The 15644-nt window shown below is 43.7% G+C and overlaps 1 protein-coding gene across 1 annotated transcript in view; it reads right to left on the reverse strand.

Annotated features, from left to right (window-relative positions):
- LOC141096665 (vomeronasal type-2 receptor 26-like) overlaps positions 1–15644 on the reverse strand; it is a 101444-nt gene that overhangs the window by 18502 nt on the left and 67298 nt on the right. The window contains exon 3 of the mRNA XM_073583378.1: positions 5217–6245. Coding sequence (XP_073439479.1) covers positions 5217–6245 — 1029 coding nt within the window. The remainder of the gene's footprint in view (positions 1–5216; positions 6246–15644) is intronic.

The raw sequence follows: 15644 nt of genomic DNA on the forward strand, positions 1-15644 counted from the left end.
TGAATATGGCTTTGAGCACCTTGAGGGGTGCAGTTTTTAGAATTGTGTCACTTTTGGGTATTTTTTATCATATAGACCCCTCAGTGACTTCAAATGTGATGTGATCCCTAAAAATAAAATTGTGTTGTAAAACTGAGAAATCGCTGGTCAACTTTTAACCTTTATAACTTCCTAACAAAAATAAAATGTGGTTCCCAAATTGTGCTGATGTAAAGTAAACATGTGGGAAATGTTACTTATTAAGTTTTTTGTGTGCCGTATCTCTGTGATTTAAGGGCATAAAAATTCAAAATTGGAAAATTGCAAAATTTTCGCCAAATTTCCATTTTTTCACAAATAAACGCAAATTATATGAATTAAATTTTGCCACTAGCATGAAGTACAGAAATGTCACAAGAAAATAATGTCATAATCACCGGGATCCATGGAAGTGTTCCACAGTTATTACCTCATAAAGGGACAGTGGTCAGAAATGTAAAAATTGGCCTGGTCATGATTGTGCAAACCACCATGGGGGTAAAGGGGTTAAATAGGATATGTTTTTATTAAACACTAGCTGAAGAGCCCGGCGCTGCCCGGGCTTTGTAACTAACAGTGGTTAGTTATAACAAATTATAATTATCCTCCATCCCATAGTCCCATGTCAATATACCCATCATACATATCCACGATCCCATAGGCCCGTGCCCATATACCCATAATACATATCCTCCATCGCATAGTCCCATGCCCATATACCCATCATACATATCCTCCATCCCATAGTCCCATGCCCATATACCCATCATACATATCCTCCATCCCATAGTCCCATGCCCATATACCCATCATACATATCCTCCATCCCATAGTCGAGTGTCCATATACCCATCATACATATCCTCCATCCCATAGTCGAGTGTCCATATATCCTTCATCTCATAGTCCCATGCCCATATACCCATCATACATATCCTTCATCCCATAGTCCCGTGCCCATATACCCATCATACATATCCACCATCCCATAGTCCCGTGCCCAAATACCCATCATACATACCCTCTATCCCTTAGTCCAATGCCCATATACTCATCACACATCCTCCATCCCATAGTCCCGTGCCCATATACCCATTATGACATCATCATCATCATGGCAACCGTTATGACATAAACAACCCCATTGCAACCTATGATGAATCAGTGTCGCCATGACAACCATTGTGACATCATAATGAAGGGCGGGGCTTGATGCGCACACACTTTTTCCCCATTATGTAGATAGGGGCAAAATTGTTTGGTGAATTGGAACACGCGGGGTTAAAATTTCGCCTCACAACATAGCTAAGGACACTCTCAGGGTCCAGATGTGTGACTGTGCCAAATTTTGTGGCTGTAGCTGCGACGGTGCGGATGCCTATCCCGGACATACACACATACATACACACATACATACATACACACATACATACACACATACATACACACATACACACACACACATACATACACACATACATACACACACATACATACACACATACATACACACATACATACACACATACATACACACACATACATACACACACAAATTTAGCTTTATATATTAGACTAGTGTTGAGCATTCCGATACTGCAAATATCGGGTATCGACCGATATTCACGGTATCAGAATTCCAATACTGAGTTCCGATACTTTTTGCATATCGAATACCGGAATCGGAAGTTCCCATAATGCTATGAGCCAGTTTGATTTGATTCAGTCAATCAGGAATCCTAAGAAGTGTGGGCACATCCTGTTATGCATGTTAGGCATGTTAACTAATGGCATGGCTGTGACTGGCTGCGAGCAGAACACCCAGCCGCTCCTCCCCCAAACATACGCTGAACAATGATCTATGGAAATTGAAACTATTGAGGGAGGAGGAAATGACAAGTTCTTATTTCAATGCCAGAACACCCCCCTGGACGTTTATCTTAGAAGCAAGAGATGATATCTTGGAAACCGTGCAGACTAGCCACAGAAGGTAAATTACTTTTTGTCAGCATTCTGCAGCCCAGATATGCACTGAGATTATGTGAAAAGCCTGGACAGCCTGTTCTGTTATGTATTTCCGCCAACTTGGATCGCCCGCCAGGGCTGGTGGGGTACTCGGTACCGGGCCCATTGGTTTCAATGGAAGATGTCACGGTAGCTGTGACCCGGTCCGTGACCCCACCGGTGGTGTTTGGCAATGAAGATGTTAAGCCGACGCTGCAGACAGATCATCTGGGACAGATGGTGTGGTGCAGCAATGATGTTGTGGCCCTCCACAGGTAGGGCTGTAGTCCCAGGGCAGTGTAGATGGAGAGGTAGTGAAGAGACGTAGATGGTACCGTGCCAGGCACAGAGATGTAGCAGTGCTGAGTGTGTTGGCGCAGGAATAACTGGAGGACACCAGGGCTTGTAGTTCCAAAGCTTTACTCACTGTCTGTTGTGCATACAGGTGCCTGCATCCGTGCCGTGTCCTCCAGGTCAGGGGCTCAGTCAACCTCCAAGCTAGATGAAGCACTCCGTTCCAACACTCCGCCAACATATGCCTTTTCTGAACGTCTCCCTCTATTGCTACACAACCCCTTTAACATAGTCAATATCTTTGTAACTCCGAACAACTTAAAAAAAATTAACTCCTGCTATTCCATTTGATTGGGCTAAACCTCTATGCCTTTAATGTCTCCTCCACCTCCCCAATACATTCTACATTATTCTTAGTTGTTTTCCTTCATGTAGAATGAACCTACAAGGAAAGGAAGGGTTTATTTTAATTCCGATATTTCTGTCCCATTGACTTGCATTGGTTTCCGGTATCGGAATCGGCGATATCCGATACTTTTTGGGTATCGGTCCGATCCAATCCGATCGAATATTTCCCAATATCGGAAGGGATCGCTCAACACTATTAAACACCCCATTTGACTTGCATACACCCTGTTTGTGTTCCAGTGACCGAAAGTTCGGGTCACGTGACTGACGCAAACGCTGTGGTGCCTTTTACATATTGAAGGGGTGATAACAATTCGGACTAAATGGCCTGGAAAATCATGTGACGTGAGCTCCAGGAACCGGAAGCACAATGCACAAGCACTGGGCGCATCGAACAAATTGAGGCTGTATGCCCACGATGCGATTTTGAAGCGTTTTTGCCTCGATTTTCAGTGCAAAAACGTTGCGAAAACATTTTAAAAACTCGTGCAGAACGCACCCCATGCGTCCCTATGACATCCCGCACATGCGGTGCTAATGCTGTGCTTTTTCCGTGGCGAAATCGCATCATGGAAAAAGTTGCAGCATGCTCGTTCTTTTTGCGGAATCGCAAAGAATTGCCGCGATTCTGCGCCCATAGGAATGCATGAGAACCGGTTACTTCCCGCATGTGGCTATGCCCACCATGCGCAAAGTTAAGCGTCTCATGTGTGGATGGGACCCACGGTGTGGAGGAGAGGAGACTGTCCTCCAGGCCCTGGGTACAATAACTGTAAAAAAAGAATAAAAAATAAAAAATCGGGCTATATTTACCTTCCGGCGTCATGCGCAGCCTTCCCGGGCCTCAGTGTTCCCAGTAATGCCTTGCGGCAAGGACCTATGATGACGTAGTCTCGCGCTACTCTAGCGGTCTCGTGAGATCACTACAGCACCGCGAGACCAACGTCATCACAGGTCATGCAAGGCATCACTGGGAACGGGAGCGTCGCTGAGACTGCGCGGGACGTCGGAAGGTAAATATACCCCGATTTTTTTTTTATCATTTTTAACATTCTATCTTTTACTATTGATGCCTCATAGCCGGCCTCAATAGTAAAAACCTGGTCACACTTGTCAAACACTATGTTTGATGAGTGTGACCAACCTGTCAATCACTTTCCAAGCGATGCTTCAAATCACTTGGAAAGTGCTTGAATTTCGCACGCGAAAATCGTGGCAAAAACGCGAACATAATCGCGGTAAAATCGCGCTGGAAAAAAAGGCGCGGTTTCTGGGAAGGAGTCCGGTTTTGAGTGTCCGGTTTAAAACGCTACTTGGGCACATAGCATGAAGGAGTTTTTTTCATGTGGGTTAGAAGCCCGGTAACCACCGCAGTGTGCGTTCCATGGACCGGAAGCGCCTTATATCAGCCTGAAGTGCCTGCCTGCATCATAGAGGAGATTATACTATACCATGTTATGTCGAGGGCTTTCTTAACAGAAAGTGGTGAGTTTTTTCTGAGCACTATCTCCTTTTTAATTCAGCCCTGTCCTTCCTTTCACTCTCTGCAGACTGGCATAGACAGTGGAGGGACCACGTGTCTCTATAGCACTTAGCACTTTATCTCCTATTACAAGCGAGTCTCCTGATGATTATGAATGAAACGCGTTGGGACACCACCTGAGGGAGAGTGCAGGGTATGTTTAGCACAGGGGTAGTTGTGGACTGCCCTTGTCAGGGCAGAGTCTGGGGAATAGGCCATTGTTAGCCCCATAGGGACCGACAGGGTATTTTCTATTCCACAAATTGACTGAGGATCAATCTGCGACACAATATTTACTACTCCCCCTTCATACGGTCATCTGATTGATTTCTCTGTATGTGACCATTACTGGCAGTGACATCATGCTGCCACATATGTTATACTCCTCAGATTACATGCAGATACGATTATACTGCCGGTATTTGGTGACTAGGTGCAATCTATCGGAGCACAGGTTTTTCCCTCATGACAGTATTTCTTGTATTCATATAGATTCTGATCCCGGCTACTGCAGGTTGAATCCTTTTCATCCTGGGTCGGGGTTTTTCCCGCAGTTGTTGTCTCATTGACCATAATCTGCTGTGGATAAAACCCCACCTTTTTGCACATTAATAGGTGGCACTTATTGTTTCCACATTTTAATAGGTAGATTAATAGCGCCATAGCTTGAGAATAAGCAGGGACCCGATCATATTCACTCATCTCCACTCTCTATCCCTATTCCCATCACTTGGGCTCCTACAGTCTCCATCTTGCTTTTATCTTTATCTTCAGTTTTATTTGGGGTTTATGATTTTCATTTTGGATTTGTTCTGTCAGACTAAAACAGGAATACAGATAATGAATTACAAAGTAAGAAAATTATGTAGATGAATTCAGTATGTAAAATATATTATGCAGAATTCATATTGATGGTTAGGGGAATGACAGAGGCCGTGTATGATCACATCTGTAATATAACGCTTCTCACCTCTGCGTGTTTCCATGTTATAGACTGGGTGCTCATGTAAAGCTCTTGGCCACTGACCGCCCATGGTGTAAAATGTCCTACTTCAATATTTTGTACAACCTTAAGACCAGTATTATGAGTAAATCTCCAGTTTGTTATCATATATGAATGTACAGCTTCCCCGTGTTCATTGAAGTAATTTATAGGCTTCGCTGTATCCGGTGAATTCTTCGTCATTTGGATGAAGCGCTGTAACTTCCGTGTGTATTGTACAAATCCGGGTGTGGAATTTTCTTGATATTTGTCTTTTACAAATAAGAACATTTCATGTAGAGCTTTAGCCAGAACTTCTACTGCGTAATATAATCTCGGAGAAAACCCTGATGAGAGGTAATTCCTTATACTTGGCACAATAAACTCAATCGAATCAATATCATCGTCCACTGTCCATTTAACTGAAACAAAGGAATCTTTATCTCCATTATCTAATAGAGAATCTAATATTTTCCAAAATTCTTTATTTTTGGTTATAGTGTGAATTTTCGTGTAGTTTTTCACAATGTCTTCCACACCAGGAAAAGTTTGTGATGAAATGTCCACTGCTAGACTTCCGTTCAATAATGGAAAGTCTTCTTCTCTAATGAGGTAACTGCAGACCCAGAATGGTGGAAAGATGAAAGTTTTGTCAATAAACAGAAAAGTTAAGCGCCCTATTATATCAAACTCATAAGAGAAGCTTCCACAAATGATAATGATACTGACTTCTCGATGCTTAAAAATCGGTAAAATATTATACAAATCTATAGCCGTTTTAAGTTTTATGGTGAAGGCCACACAGATCCCATGTTCTCTCATGAGATTTGTTAGTGTCTGCAGTTCATTCTCTCCATTATCATCATCTGATACTAAAATCCCAACCCAGGTCCAGCCAAAATGCTTCAGCAGTTTGGTGATTACCATGTTGTGGATGTGGTGATTTTGGACTGTTCGAAAAACATGTGGATAGAGGCGTCTGTCAGATAATGAGCGATCGGTGGATCCATAACTGATCTGCAAAATCCAAAAAAACATTTTGGGGGCGACTGATTAATGTGATGGAAAAACACCTTCATAAGTCGCAATATTTTTTAGCAAAAAGGCAACAAACAGGTCTGGGGGCTGAGAAAAAAGCTGGAATGGATGGAAAAGAGTGAAAACTAAATAAGACCAGCATGGAGATGATGCCGGCATGACTTTCTGGCTTGCATATGGGATCTGGGAATAATGTTGTCAGACTATTGCGCTGGTTTTATAGATTTTAAAAAAGACCTACCAAACCAAACCAAAAATCTTTTTTAAAGGGAAAAATGCTAAGAAACATTATTTCAGTCATAATTATATATTTATAGGGCAAAATAATATATATAATATATATATATAAATATAAATATATATATATATATATATATATATCTCCTTTCACACATGTTCACAAGGAGCGTTTTGACTTTATTTTTTACTTTAACATTTGTGAGGGCGCTCAATGCTATATTTGGGAGGACCCTCCCTTATGCCAAATAGCTATCAATAAAGTGGAAAAAATATTCCCCATCACTTTACAATGCCAGATAAAACATGCCCAAACCACAACCATCATGTCCACCGCCATGTCATTATGTGGCCCTCGCTGACAATTAGCAGACCGCCTGTTGATGCCATGGAACCTGAGTTTGGTAAGGGCCCTCAGGTGGACCTGTATCATACGTTTGGGAGAGTTCTCACTCCTACATTTGGGAGGACCCTCCCTCATGACAAATACTTACCAGATAGCGGAATACATATTCCCCATCACTTTAGAATGCCAGATCAAACAAGCCAGTTTGCATTTTGGGTTTTGCCCGCCACCACCATGTCCCCCGCCATGTCATTATGTGGCCCTCACAGACAATTTTCAGAGCGCCACCAGGTGCTGTGAAACCTGCATTTTGTGAGCTCCACAGCACATTTTGGCTCCCGTATCCCAGTGGAGCCGCTGTCATAGTGGGTGAAGCCGCTGTAAGGTGACTATAATACAGGAGTTGGGGAGCTGTATGATCAATGTCAGGAAATTGTATTCTACCAGACACCAAAAGCATTAGAATTAAATTCTGAATCCAGTGTAACAAGTGAGGGCCGGTATTGTGCTCAGTCTGTCAGGCCTGAGACCCATGTCAGGAACATGGACAAGCCTCATGTTACTTGGAAGCAGCCTCCTCAAGGGGAAGAGTCAGCAGCGCCATTGACAAATCTGCACAAGACCAAGCACTTCTTCTGGAAACTTCCCAACCAGGCAGAATGTATATTTTGCATGGTGTTGAGCAACAATGAAGTAATTACAGGATACAGTATGTCCCAGAGAGTGATGAGGTCTGTGGAGTGTATTACTCAGGTGACAGGCAGTGCTACAGAGCTCAGGTAAAGGCCTTAGTTTGGCAATGACAATAGTCCAATATGTAGATAAGGAAAACAGCCACACTCAAAATAGTGTTTTTCTTGAATGCAAGTGAAAACGTTTATTGAATACACCACAGAAAGGTATGACAAAATATTAAGGTAACATTTTGACCCGATCACGGGTCTTTAACAAACCTCACTTAGGTAAGAAAAAGAATGGCTGAGATGAGCAAGGAATAGGCCAAGGCAGAAGAAAATAGAAGTCCCAGCTGTGGCTTAATGTTATTGAAGGGCAAGCACCGTCTGTGGTGGTATGTGTCATTTAGATGCCTGGAAAAGTCAGCAGTGGTCTTTGTCCAGCACCAGACAATGTAAAGTGCTAATGAATGTGTATGCCCTATCTAACTAACAAATTGTGAACAGACATGTATGCCGACAACTGACAACTGAACGCTGCGCTGGGACAATGAACTGGACGTGGTTGCTGACTGTTGTGTCTGTTCATGCTGCAGGATGTGGATAGGAGACCTCATTGCCTGCTTCATGGACAGCAGATTGGGAAGGGCCAGTGGTTTCACCATCAGACACAGATTTTGCACCCAGGCGTTCCACCCTCCTACTGGGGTGCTGCGTATATGAGGTATTATGTCAAATTTCCCTTTATAAAGGGATGTGTGGGTAAGATTTTAAAGCTAGCAGCATATATAGAGAGCATGTTTCATTACTCAAATTATTATTCTGTGTAAGGCTGAAACCTGAAGAATTGTGTGGAGCATATTAATGAATTCATGTTCCAAAATGCCCAAGTGCAGACGCAAAAATCAACATCAGGCTGCCAGATACACGCTTAAAGGGACTATGAGAAGGACAACACAATAAAAAAAAGTATAATAATAGAATATAGAGAGATTGAGAGAAGAAAGTGACAGCACATGTGAAAAAGACTTGGGTATACTAATAGATCACAGACTGAATATGAGTCAACAGTGTGATGCAGCAGCAAAAAAGGCAAATGCAATTCTAGGATGTATTAACAGAAGCATACAGTCTAGATCACGTGAAGTAATTATTTCCCTCTACTCCTCTTTGGTCAGACCTCATCTGGAATATTGTGTCCAATTTTGGGCACCACATTTTAAAAAAGACATCAACAAACTGGAGCAAGTTCAGAAAAGAGCGACCAGAATGGTGACCGGTCTGCAAACCCTGTCTTATGAGGAAAGGTTGCAGGATTTGGGAATGTTTAGTTTGCAAAAGAGAAGACTGAGAGGAGACTTAATAGCTGTCTACAAATATCTAAAGGGCTGTCACATTGTAGAAGGATCAACTTTATTCTCATTTGCACAAGGAAAGACTAGAAGCAATGGGATGAAGCTGAATGGGAGGAGACACAGATTAGATATTAGAAAAAACTTTTTGACAGTTAGAGTGATCAATGAGTGGAACAGGCTGCCACGAGAAGTGGTGAGTTCTCCTTCAATGGAAGTCTTCAAACAGAGGCTGGACAGACATCTAACTGGGATGATTTAGCGAATCCTGCTTTGAGCAGGGGGTTGGACCAGATGGCCCAGGAGGTCCCTTCCAACTCTACGATTCTATGATTCTATGAAATTTGACCATTGCACAATGTACAAAGGTTTCCAAAAATTACCCCAAGGGGTCTGTATCATACACGCTGAAAAAGAACATGATGGGGACCTCACAATACTTTTTGCAGTTATTACAATAGGTGGAAGTAGGGAGAACAAGTTTCACCATTTCACAATGTGCAAAGGTTTAAAAAACTAGCCAAGGGTAGAGATGAGCGACTTTGCCTTTTTTAAGGACGAATCAGGTTTTCATGAAACTCAACTTTCTTAAAATTCGAGTCGAATGAAATCGGCCGACTATAGGGAAAAGTTGGGGCCAACTGAAACACGAAACCCAATGCAAGTCAAAGGGGAAGCAAAGTCGTCAGGGAGTGGAGGACAGTAAACTCATTTACAGTGCCCATTTCAATGCCAACAACATCAATTCTTATTACTTAAGCTTGTCAACTTTAATTTACTTTATAATAATAGTTAGGCATTGAAAACTGGGGGTTATTTGGCTAAAGTTGTGGGGGGTAGGGCTGGCTCCAGGTTTTCCTGTGGCCCGGGCCAAAGAGTGTCAGTGCGTCCCTTTAACACATACTACAATTCAAGATGCTCCGATACGGCAGAGAAATATTGGTATATTACCATGTAAAATACTTCACTTCTTATATGACATGACTGATATCTATTTTAAATTCTCCAATAGCTCAAAAAATGGACAGTATATTACTCCATACAGTATTATGGCCACCACATAGTGCGCCATACAGAATAATGAGCCCCATATATTTCTCCATACAGAATAATTGGTCCCATATAATGCTCCATACAGTATATGACGAGCTCCACATAATGCTACAGTATATGTTTGGTCCCCATGGATGATGCTCCACTGTCTTATGAGCCCAAATAATGCTCCATATATAATGGGCCCCATTTCTAATGCTCCAGTGTATAATGTGCCCCGTAAATGCTGGTCCAGTGTGTGATGTCCCCCATTTGGAATGCTCCAGTATATGATGGGCCTCATGGATGATGCTCCAGTGTATGATGGGCCCAAATAATGCTCCATATATTATCTGCCGCATTTAGAATGCTCCAGTATATGATGAGCCTCATGGATGATGCTCCAGTGTATGATGGGCCCAAATAATGCTCCATATATTATCTGCCCCATTTAGAATGTTCCAGTATATGATGGGCCCCATGGATGATGCTCCAGTGTGTTATGGGCCCAAATAATGCTACATATCTAATGGGCCCCATTTCTGATGCTCCAGTGTATAATGTTCCCCGTAAATGCTGCTCCAGTGTCTGATATGCCCCATTTGGAATGCTCCAGTATATGATGGGCCAAATGGATGATGCTCCATTGTATGATGGGCCCCATATCTCATTCTCCAGTGTATAGTGCTGCCCAAATATTGCGGCCAACCTTTAAAAAAGTTAAATACCTCTCCTTGCTGGGCACTGCTCTACTCTGGACTCCTCAGTGTCAACATCTTCCAGCTCTCTGCACTTGGACTGTTTAGGCAGAGGGCATACAGACGTGATGTTACCGCACTCTCTGACCTGAATGTCACTGTCAGGAAACACGGAAGATGTCACGGCGGTGGAGCAGGGAGAGGTAAGTATTTCAAGTGCTGTGGCCATGAGCAAGCGGGGGGCACTCGTGGGCTGCGGCACTGGCACAGGGCCCCTCATAATACGCCAGTGTGTCTGATGGCGAGTGGGCTCCCCCACCGGCAGAGACACTTTTGCGTACTATGAGGGGCCCTGTGCCAGTGCCGTCGCCCAAAAGTATGCCCCCCCACCTGCTCAGGGAACCGGCATAAATTTCCTGAGTCACATACAGACAGTCAGCAAGTATTTCTCCGTGATACCAGCCAGGACGCGGTACTGTGTGAGGAGCGTACAGCTCTATACGGTGTGTGAAATAATGAACATTCGTTCGCTGTGCCAAAAAAAAGAATAAAAGTAGGAGTGCTGTGTAAAAAGCAGTCTGCACAGCAGTGTACACACAGCAATAGTGCTATAAGGCAGGCTAATACCACGCTGCTTCACACAAGAAAATCCTCCCTGTCACTGGCAGGCAGACTAATAACTAGTGCTGCTTCACACAAGAAAATCCTCCCTGTCACTAGCAGGCAGCTTAATAACTAATGCTGATGCACAAAAGAAAATCCTCCCCCTGTCACACCACAGTAACTGTACACAACAATTGCGTTCTGCACAAGAACATAATAACTTCTTTTTACAGGCCTAAGTGTCTCCCTAATGTTAAACAGCGTCACCAACCTCTCCCTACTGTAAAGATGGGCAGAAGAAAAATGGCTGTCGGCTTTGAGGGCTTTTATACACACTCTGTATATACAGTATTTCAGGAGTCACCCTCAGACGCTCAGTCAGTATGGATTTAACCGTAATCCAAAATGTTGAAAAAAGGTACTGTATCATCAGATACCAGGTGTATCCAGTCTAGGGCTAATTGTAAATCTCCGTCTATATTTCCAGAGTCAGACACAAACACTCACAGGCTCAGTATGGATTATATAAAAAAGAATAAAAAGGGAAATGTATTTGAAGCGTACACCAGTATACAGTGTTGATGTACTTTTAAATGTTCGCATATATTTCAGTAACAATAATCCAGTCCAGACTCTCTGCTAGGAAACTAGATGGTTACAAGTACAAACATAAAGTCGAGTGATTGCTGAAATTTGGGAATTACTAATCACGGGAAAACCTCCCGGGAGATTTCGCAGAGGCGATGCTGACCCGCAATTACTTTGTCTGCGGAGACAGCGAAAACGGTTCTTTGTTAAGAAAGGTTTGCTGTATCGCAGTAATGTGGATCCCATCACTGTAACTCGTCTCCATCAAATAGTGATCACAGGGAGAGATGTAGACAAAGTATCTCATACAATCCTTATTGAAAAATGACTAAGTATGGAATGGACAAGGCAACTGTTAGGTGGATCCATAACTGGCTTAGTGATCAGACCCAAAGAGAGGTCGTAAATGGCTGCACATCCAGTTGGAAGAATGTCTCAAGTGGGGGAGCACAGGGCTCTGTCCTGGGCCCTGTATTGTTCAAAATCTTTATCAACGATTTAGATGAAGGAATTGAGGGTAAACTGATTAAATTTGCTGATGACACAAAGCTAGGAGGGATAGCTAATACTAGAGAAGAGAGAGGATTCAAAAAGATATAAATAGACTGGAGCAGTGGGCAGCAACTAACAGAATGGTTTTTAACAGGGAAAAATGCAAAGTACTACATCTGGGCAATAAAAATGAAAAAAGCATATACAAAATGGGAGGAATAGGGCTAAGCAACAGCACATGTGAAAAAGACTTGGGTATACTAATAGATCACAGTCTGAATATGAGTCAACAGTATGATTCAGCAGCAAAAAAGGCAAATGCAATTCTAGGATGTATTAACAGAAGCATACAGTCTAGATCACGTGAAGTCATTATTGCCCTCTACTCCTCTTTGGTCAGACCTCATCTGGAATATTGTGTCCAGTTTTGGGCACCACATTTTAAAAAAGACATCAACAAACTGGAGCAAGTTCAGAAAAGAGCGACCAGAATGGTGACCGGTCTGCAAACCCTGTCTTATGAGGAGAGGTTGCAGGATTTGGGAATGTTTAGTTTGCAAAAGAGAAGACTGAGAGGAGACTTAATAGCTGTCTACAAATACCTAAAGGGCTGTCACATTGTAGAAGGATCATCTTTATTCTCATTTTCACAAGGATAGACTGGAAGCAATGGGATGAAACTGAATGGGAGGAGACACAGATTAGATATTAGAAAAAACTTTTTGTCAGTTGGAGTGATGAATGAGTGGAACAGGCTGCCACGAGAAGTGATGAGTTCTCCTTCAATGGAAGTCTTCAAACAGAGGCTGGACAGACATCTGACTGGGATGATTTACCGAATCCTGCTTTGAGCAGGGGGTTGGACCAGATGGCCCAGGAGGTCCCTTCCAGCTCTACGATTTTATGATTCTATGACATGTTCCTCACTGCCTATCATGATGTGTTTGGTCACTTTGGATTGCAAAAGACAGAAGCCACAGGCCGTAGGCGATTTGATTGGATTGGCATGAGAGGAGACATTGTAAAATGGTGGTAGGAATGTCACATGTCTGTGACTAGGAAAACTGTCAAAGCTGATCATAAAGCACCACTGCATCCGATTGTGAGTCGATGTCCATTATGAATGGTAGCCATTGATCATCTGAAGGTAGAGGCCAGCAGGAAAGGCCATAGCTACGTATTAACTATCATCGATCAGTTCACCAAATTTGTTGTGGCCGTCCCTGTGAAGGATTTCACTGCCCAGACTACACAGTGTTGGAGCAGGGAGAGATAAGTATTGCAAGTGCTATGGCTGCAACAAAATTATGGCCGTTATTACTGACTACCTTGCTTGCCTCAAGATGTAGACTGCCCAGCCATGATGCAGTTTGTCGCTGCAAGTAGTTGGCCAGTACCTCCGTGTTGAGTCTGCTGTCGCCCAAAAATTCGGTCTTTCACATGCAGGAGGAGGGCAGGGATGGCTTTTCGAGAAAAGAAGTGCCGACTGGGTAGGTCATAGCGTGGGACAGAATAGGCCATGAGCTCTCGGAATGCTTTGCTTTCAAAGAAACGTAAGGGCATCATCTCTAATGAGATCAGTTTGGCAGTATAGCCGTTCAAAGCCAGTGTACGCAGGTGAGAGGATGAGTACTTTCTTGTCCTACTCAGAGTGTCTGATATGGTTAGCTGGACTTGAGAGCTGCATATGGAGGAACTAGCGGTGGACCTGACGGATCAAGAGGGGGTTTGTGATGGTGATGGTGGTGGTGGTGGTGGCCTAGATTCAGTCTTTCGTAGCCAAAACATAGTGATTCCCCGACTGCTTTGCCATTGCGACGAAGCCTCAAGATTGCTGGTGGTGTGCTTACTGGTGGGCTTTCAGTGGGGGAAGCGATGGAGCGTTGCTCAATACCTTCAGATGGAGCAGGTGCAGATGTGCTACCTGAGGTTTTGTAGTCCACCCATGCTTGCAAGTGCATGGTAGTTAAATGTGTAAGCATGCAACTGGTATTCAAATTTCTGAGATTTTTACCTCGGCTAAAGTTCCTTCTGCACTTCTTACAGATAACCTTTGCCTCATCAGGATTTTGGTTAAAAAAGTGCCACACTGCAGTCTTCGTACTATAGTATAAATTTGCAGGCCTTGCACGCTGTGCTAATTTGACCGTCTGGCCAAGCTGTCCTGCAATTCTTTTTTTTAAACAAGATTTTGTACAGCTACGGTCCTGCCAGATAACCACTGCTGCGATGTCGATGCCTGCTGCGGATCCTTCTCCTCTTGTGAGCTATTGCCAGCGCTGCCCTCTTCCCCCAGTGGATGCCAATCCGGGTCAACAACTGGGTCATCCATCACCTCCTCTTCAATTTCATCTGCACTTTCCTCTGTGTCACCGTGTAATGTGGTATAGTATGCGGGAAGAGGCAAATGAGTTTCATCATGGTCTGATTCAGGCTCACTAGACTTCGAGGAAAATGTATTGCTCTGGGTCAATGTACCAGCAGAATAATCTAGCAGTGGCTGTGTATCAGTGCACTCCATGTCAGATTCATCTTGGACTGGGGAATTCAGGATTTGACTTGATAACCCAGGCATGGTATGTGAAAAGAGCTCCATGGAGTTTTCTAAAGTGTGGCCTGCCGCATTCTTCACTTTTGGTGGGGGTGAAGGACACAAGGAAAAAGGTTGTTCCTGACATTTTTTTGAAACTTCAGAAGAGGAGGCAATAGAGCTGGATGCTGCTTTGCCAATGTAAGCCAAAACCAGTTCCTGATGCTCTTGCTTTAAATGCGTCTTACGGGGCTTGGTTTGCAGGGGAAGAGAGCAGACCTGTTTATCACGTGCGCCTGGTATTCCCCTGTTTAATCCTGCAAAAGCGTACTAAAAGCGGAATTTTGGAATTAAAATCTTGTTGGAACATGCCTGGAGTAAGAAAGAAGGAAGAAATTCAGGACCCGATGAAGACAAACTTTATTGATGGCCAAAGAAGTTCACTGAGAAGATCCGAGGTAGACCTCCTCTCTCCCAGAGCAAAACAACTTAACCAGCTGTCTGAACAAGCGAGATGGAAGCCGATGGCTCAGGAGGCTCTGGGAAATCCCCAGGCTGCGGGCGCGAAGAGGAGTCTAAAGGCCACAGCAAATGTGCCAGAGGAGACGTGCTGGCATCAGCGTCGGGAGACAGTGGAAAGGCGCGACTCAGGAAGACTGCCGATTAAAGCTGTAATGGCATCGTTGTCGGGGCTGGTCCTGAGCGGTGGTAAGCCTGCTGCTGGGCATGACACAGGGAGCTGTGTTATCTGCAGCGGCGGGGAAGGAAGCAGGCAGTAGCCCGGGGAAGACGGCGGTATACACTTCAAAGCCAAAGCCAGTGACAG

The sequence above is a fragment of the Dendrobates tinctorius genome, unplaced genomic scaffold (genome assembly GCF_039654945.1).
Source record: "Dendrobates tinctorius isolate UK_male_01 unplaced genomic scaffold, ASM3965494v1 ptg000077l, whole genome shotgun sequence".
Lineage (NCBI taxonomy): Eukaryota > Metazoa > Chordata > Amphibia > Anura > Dendrobatidae > Dendrobates > Dendrobates tinctorius.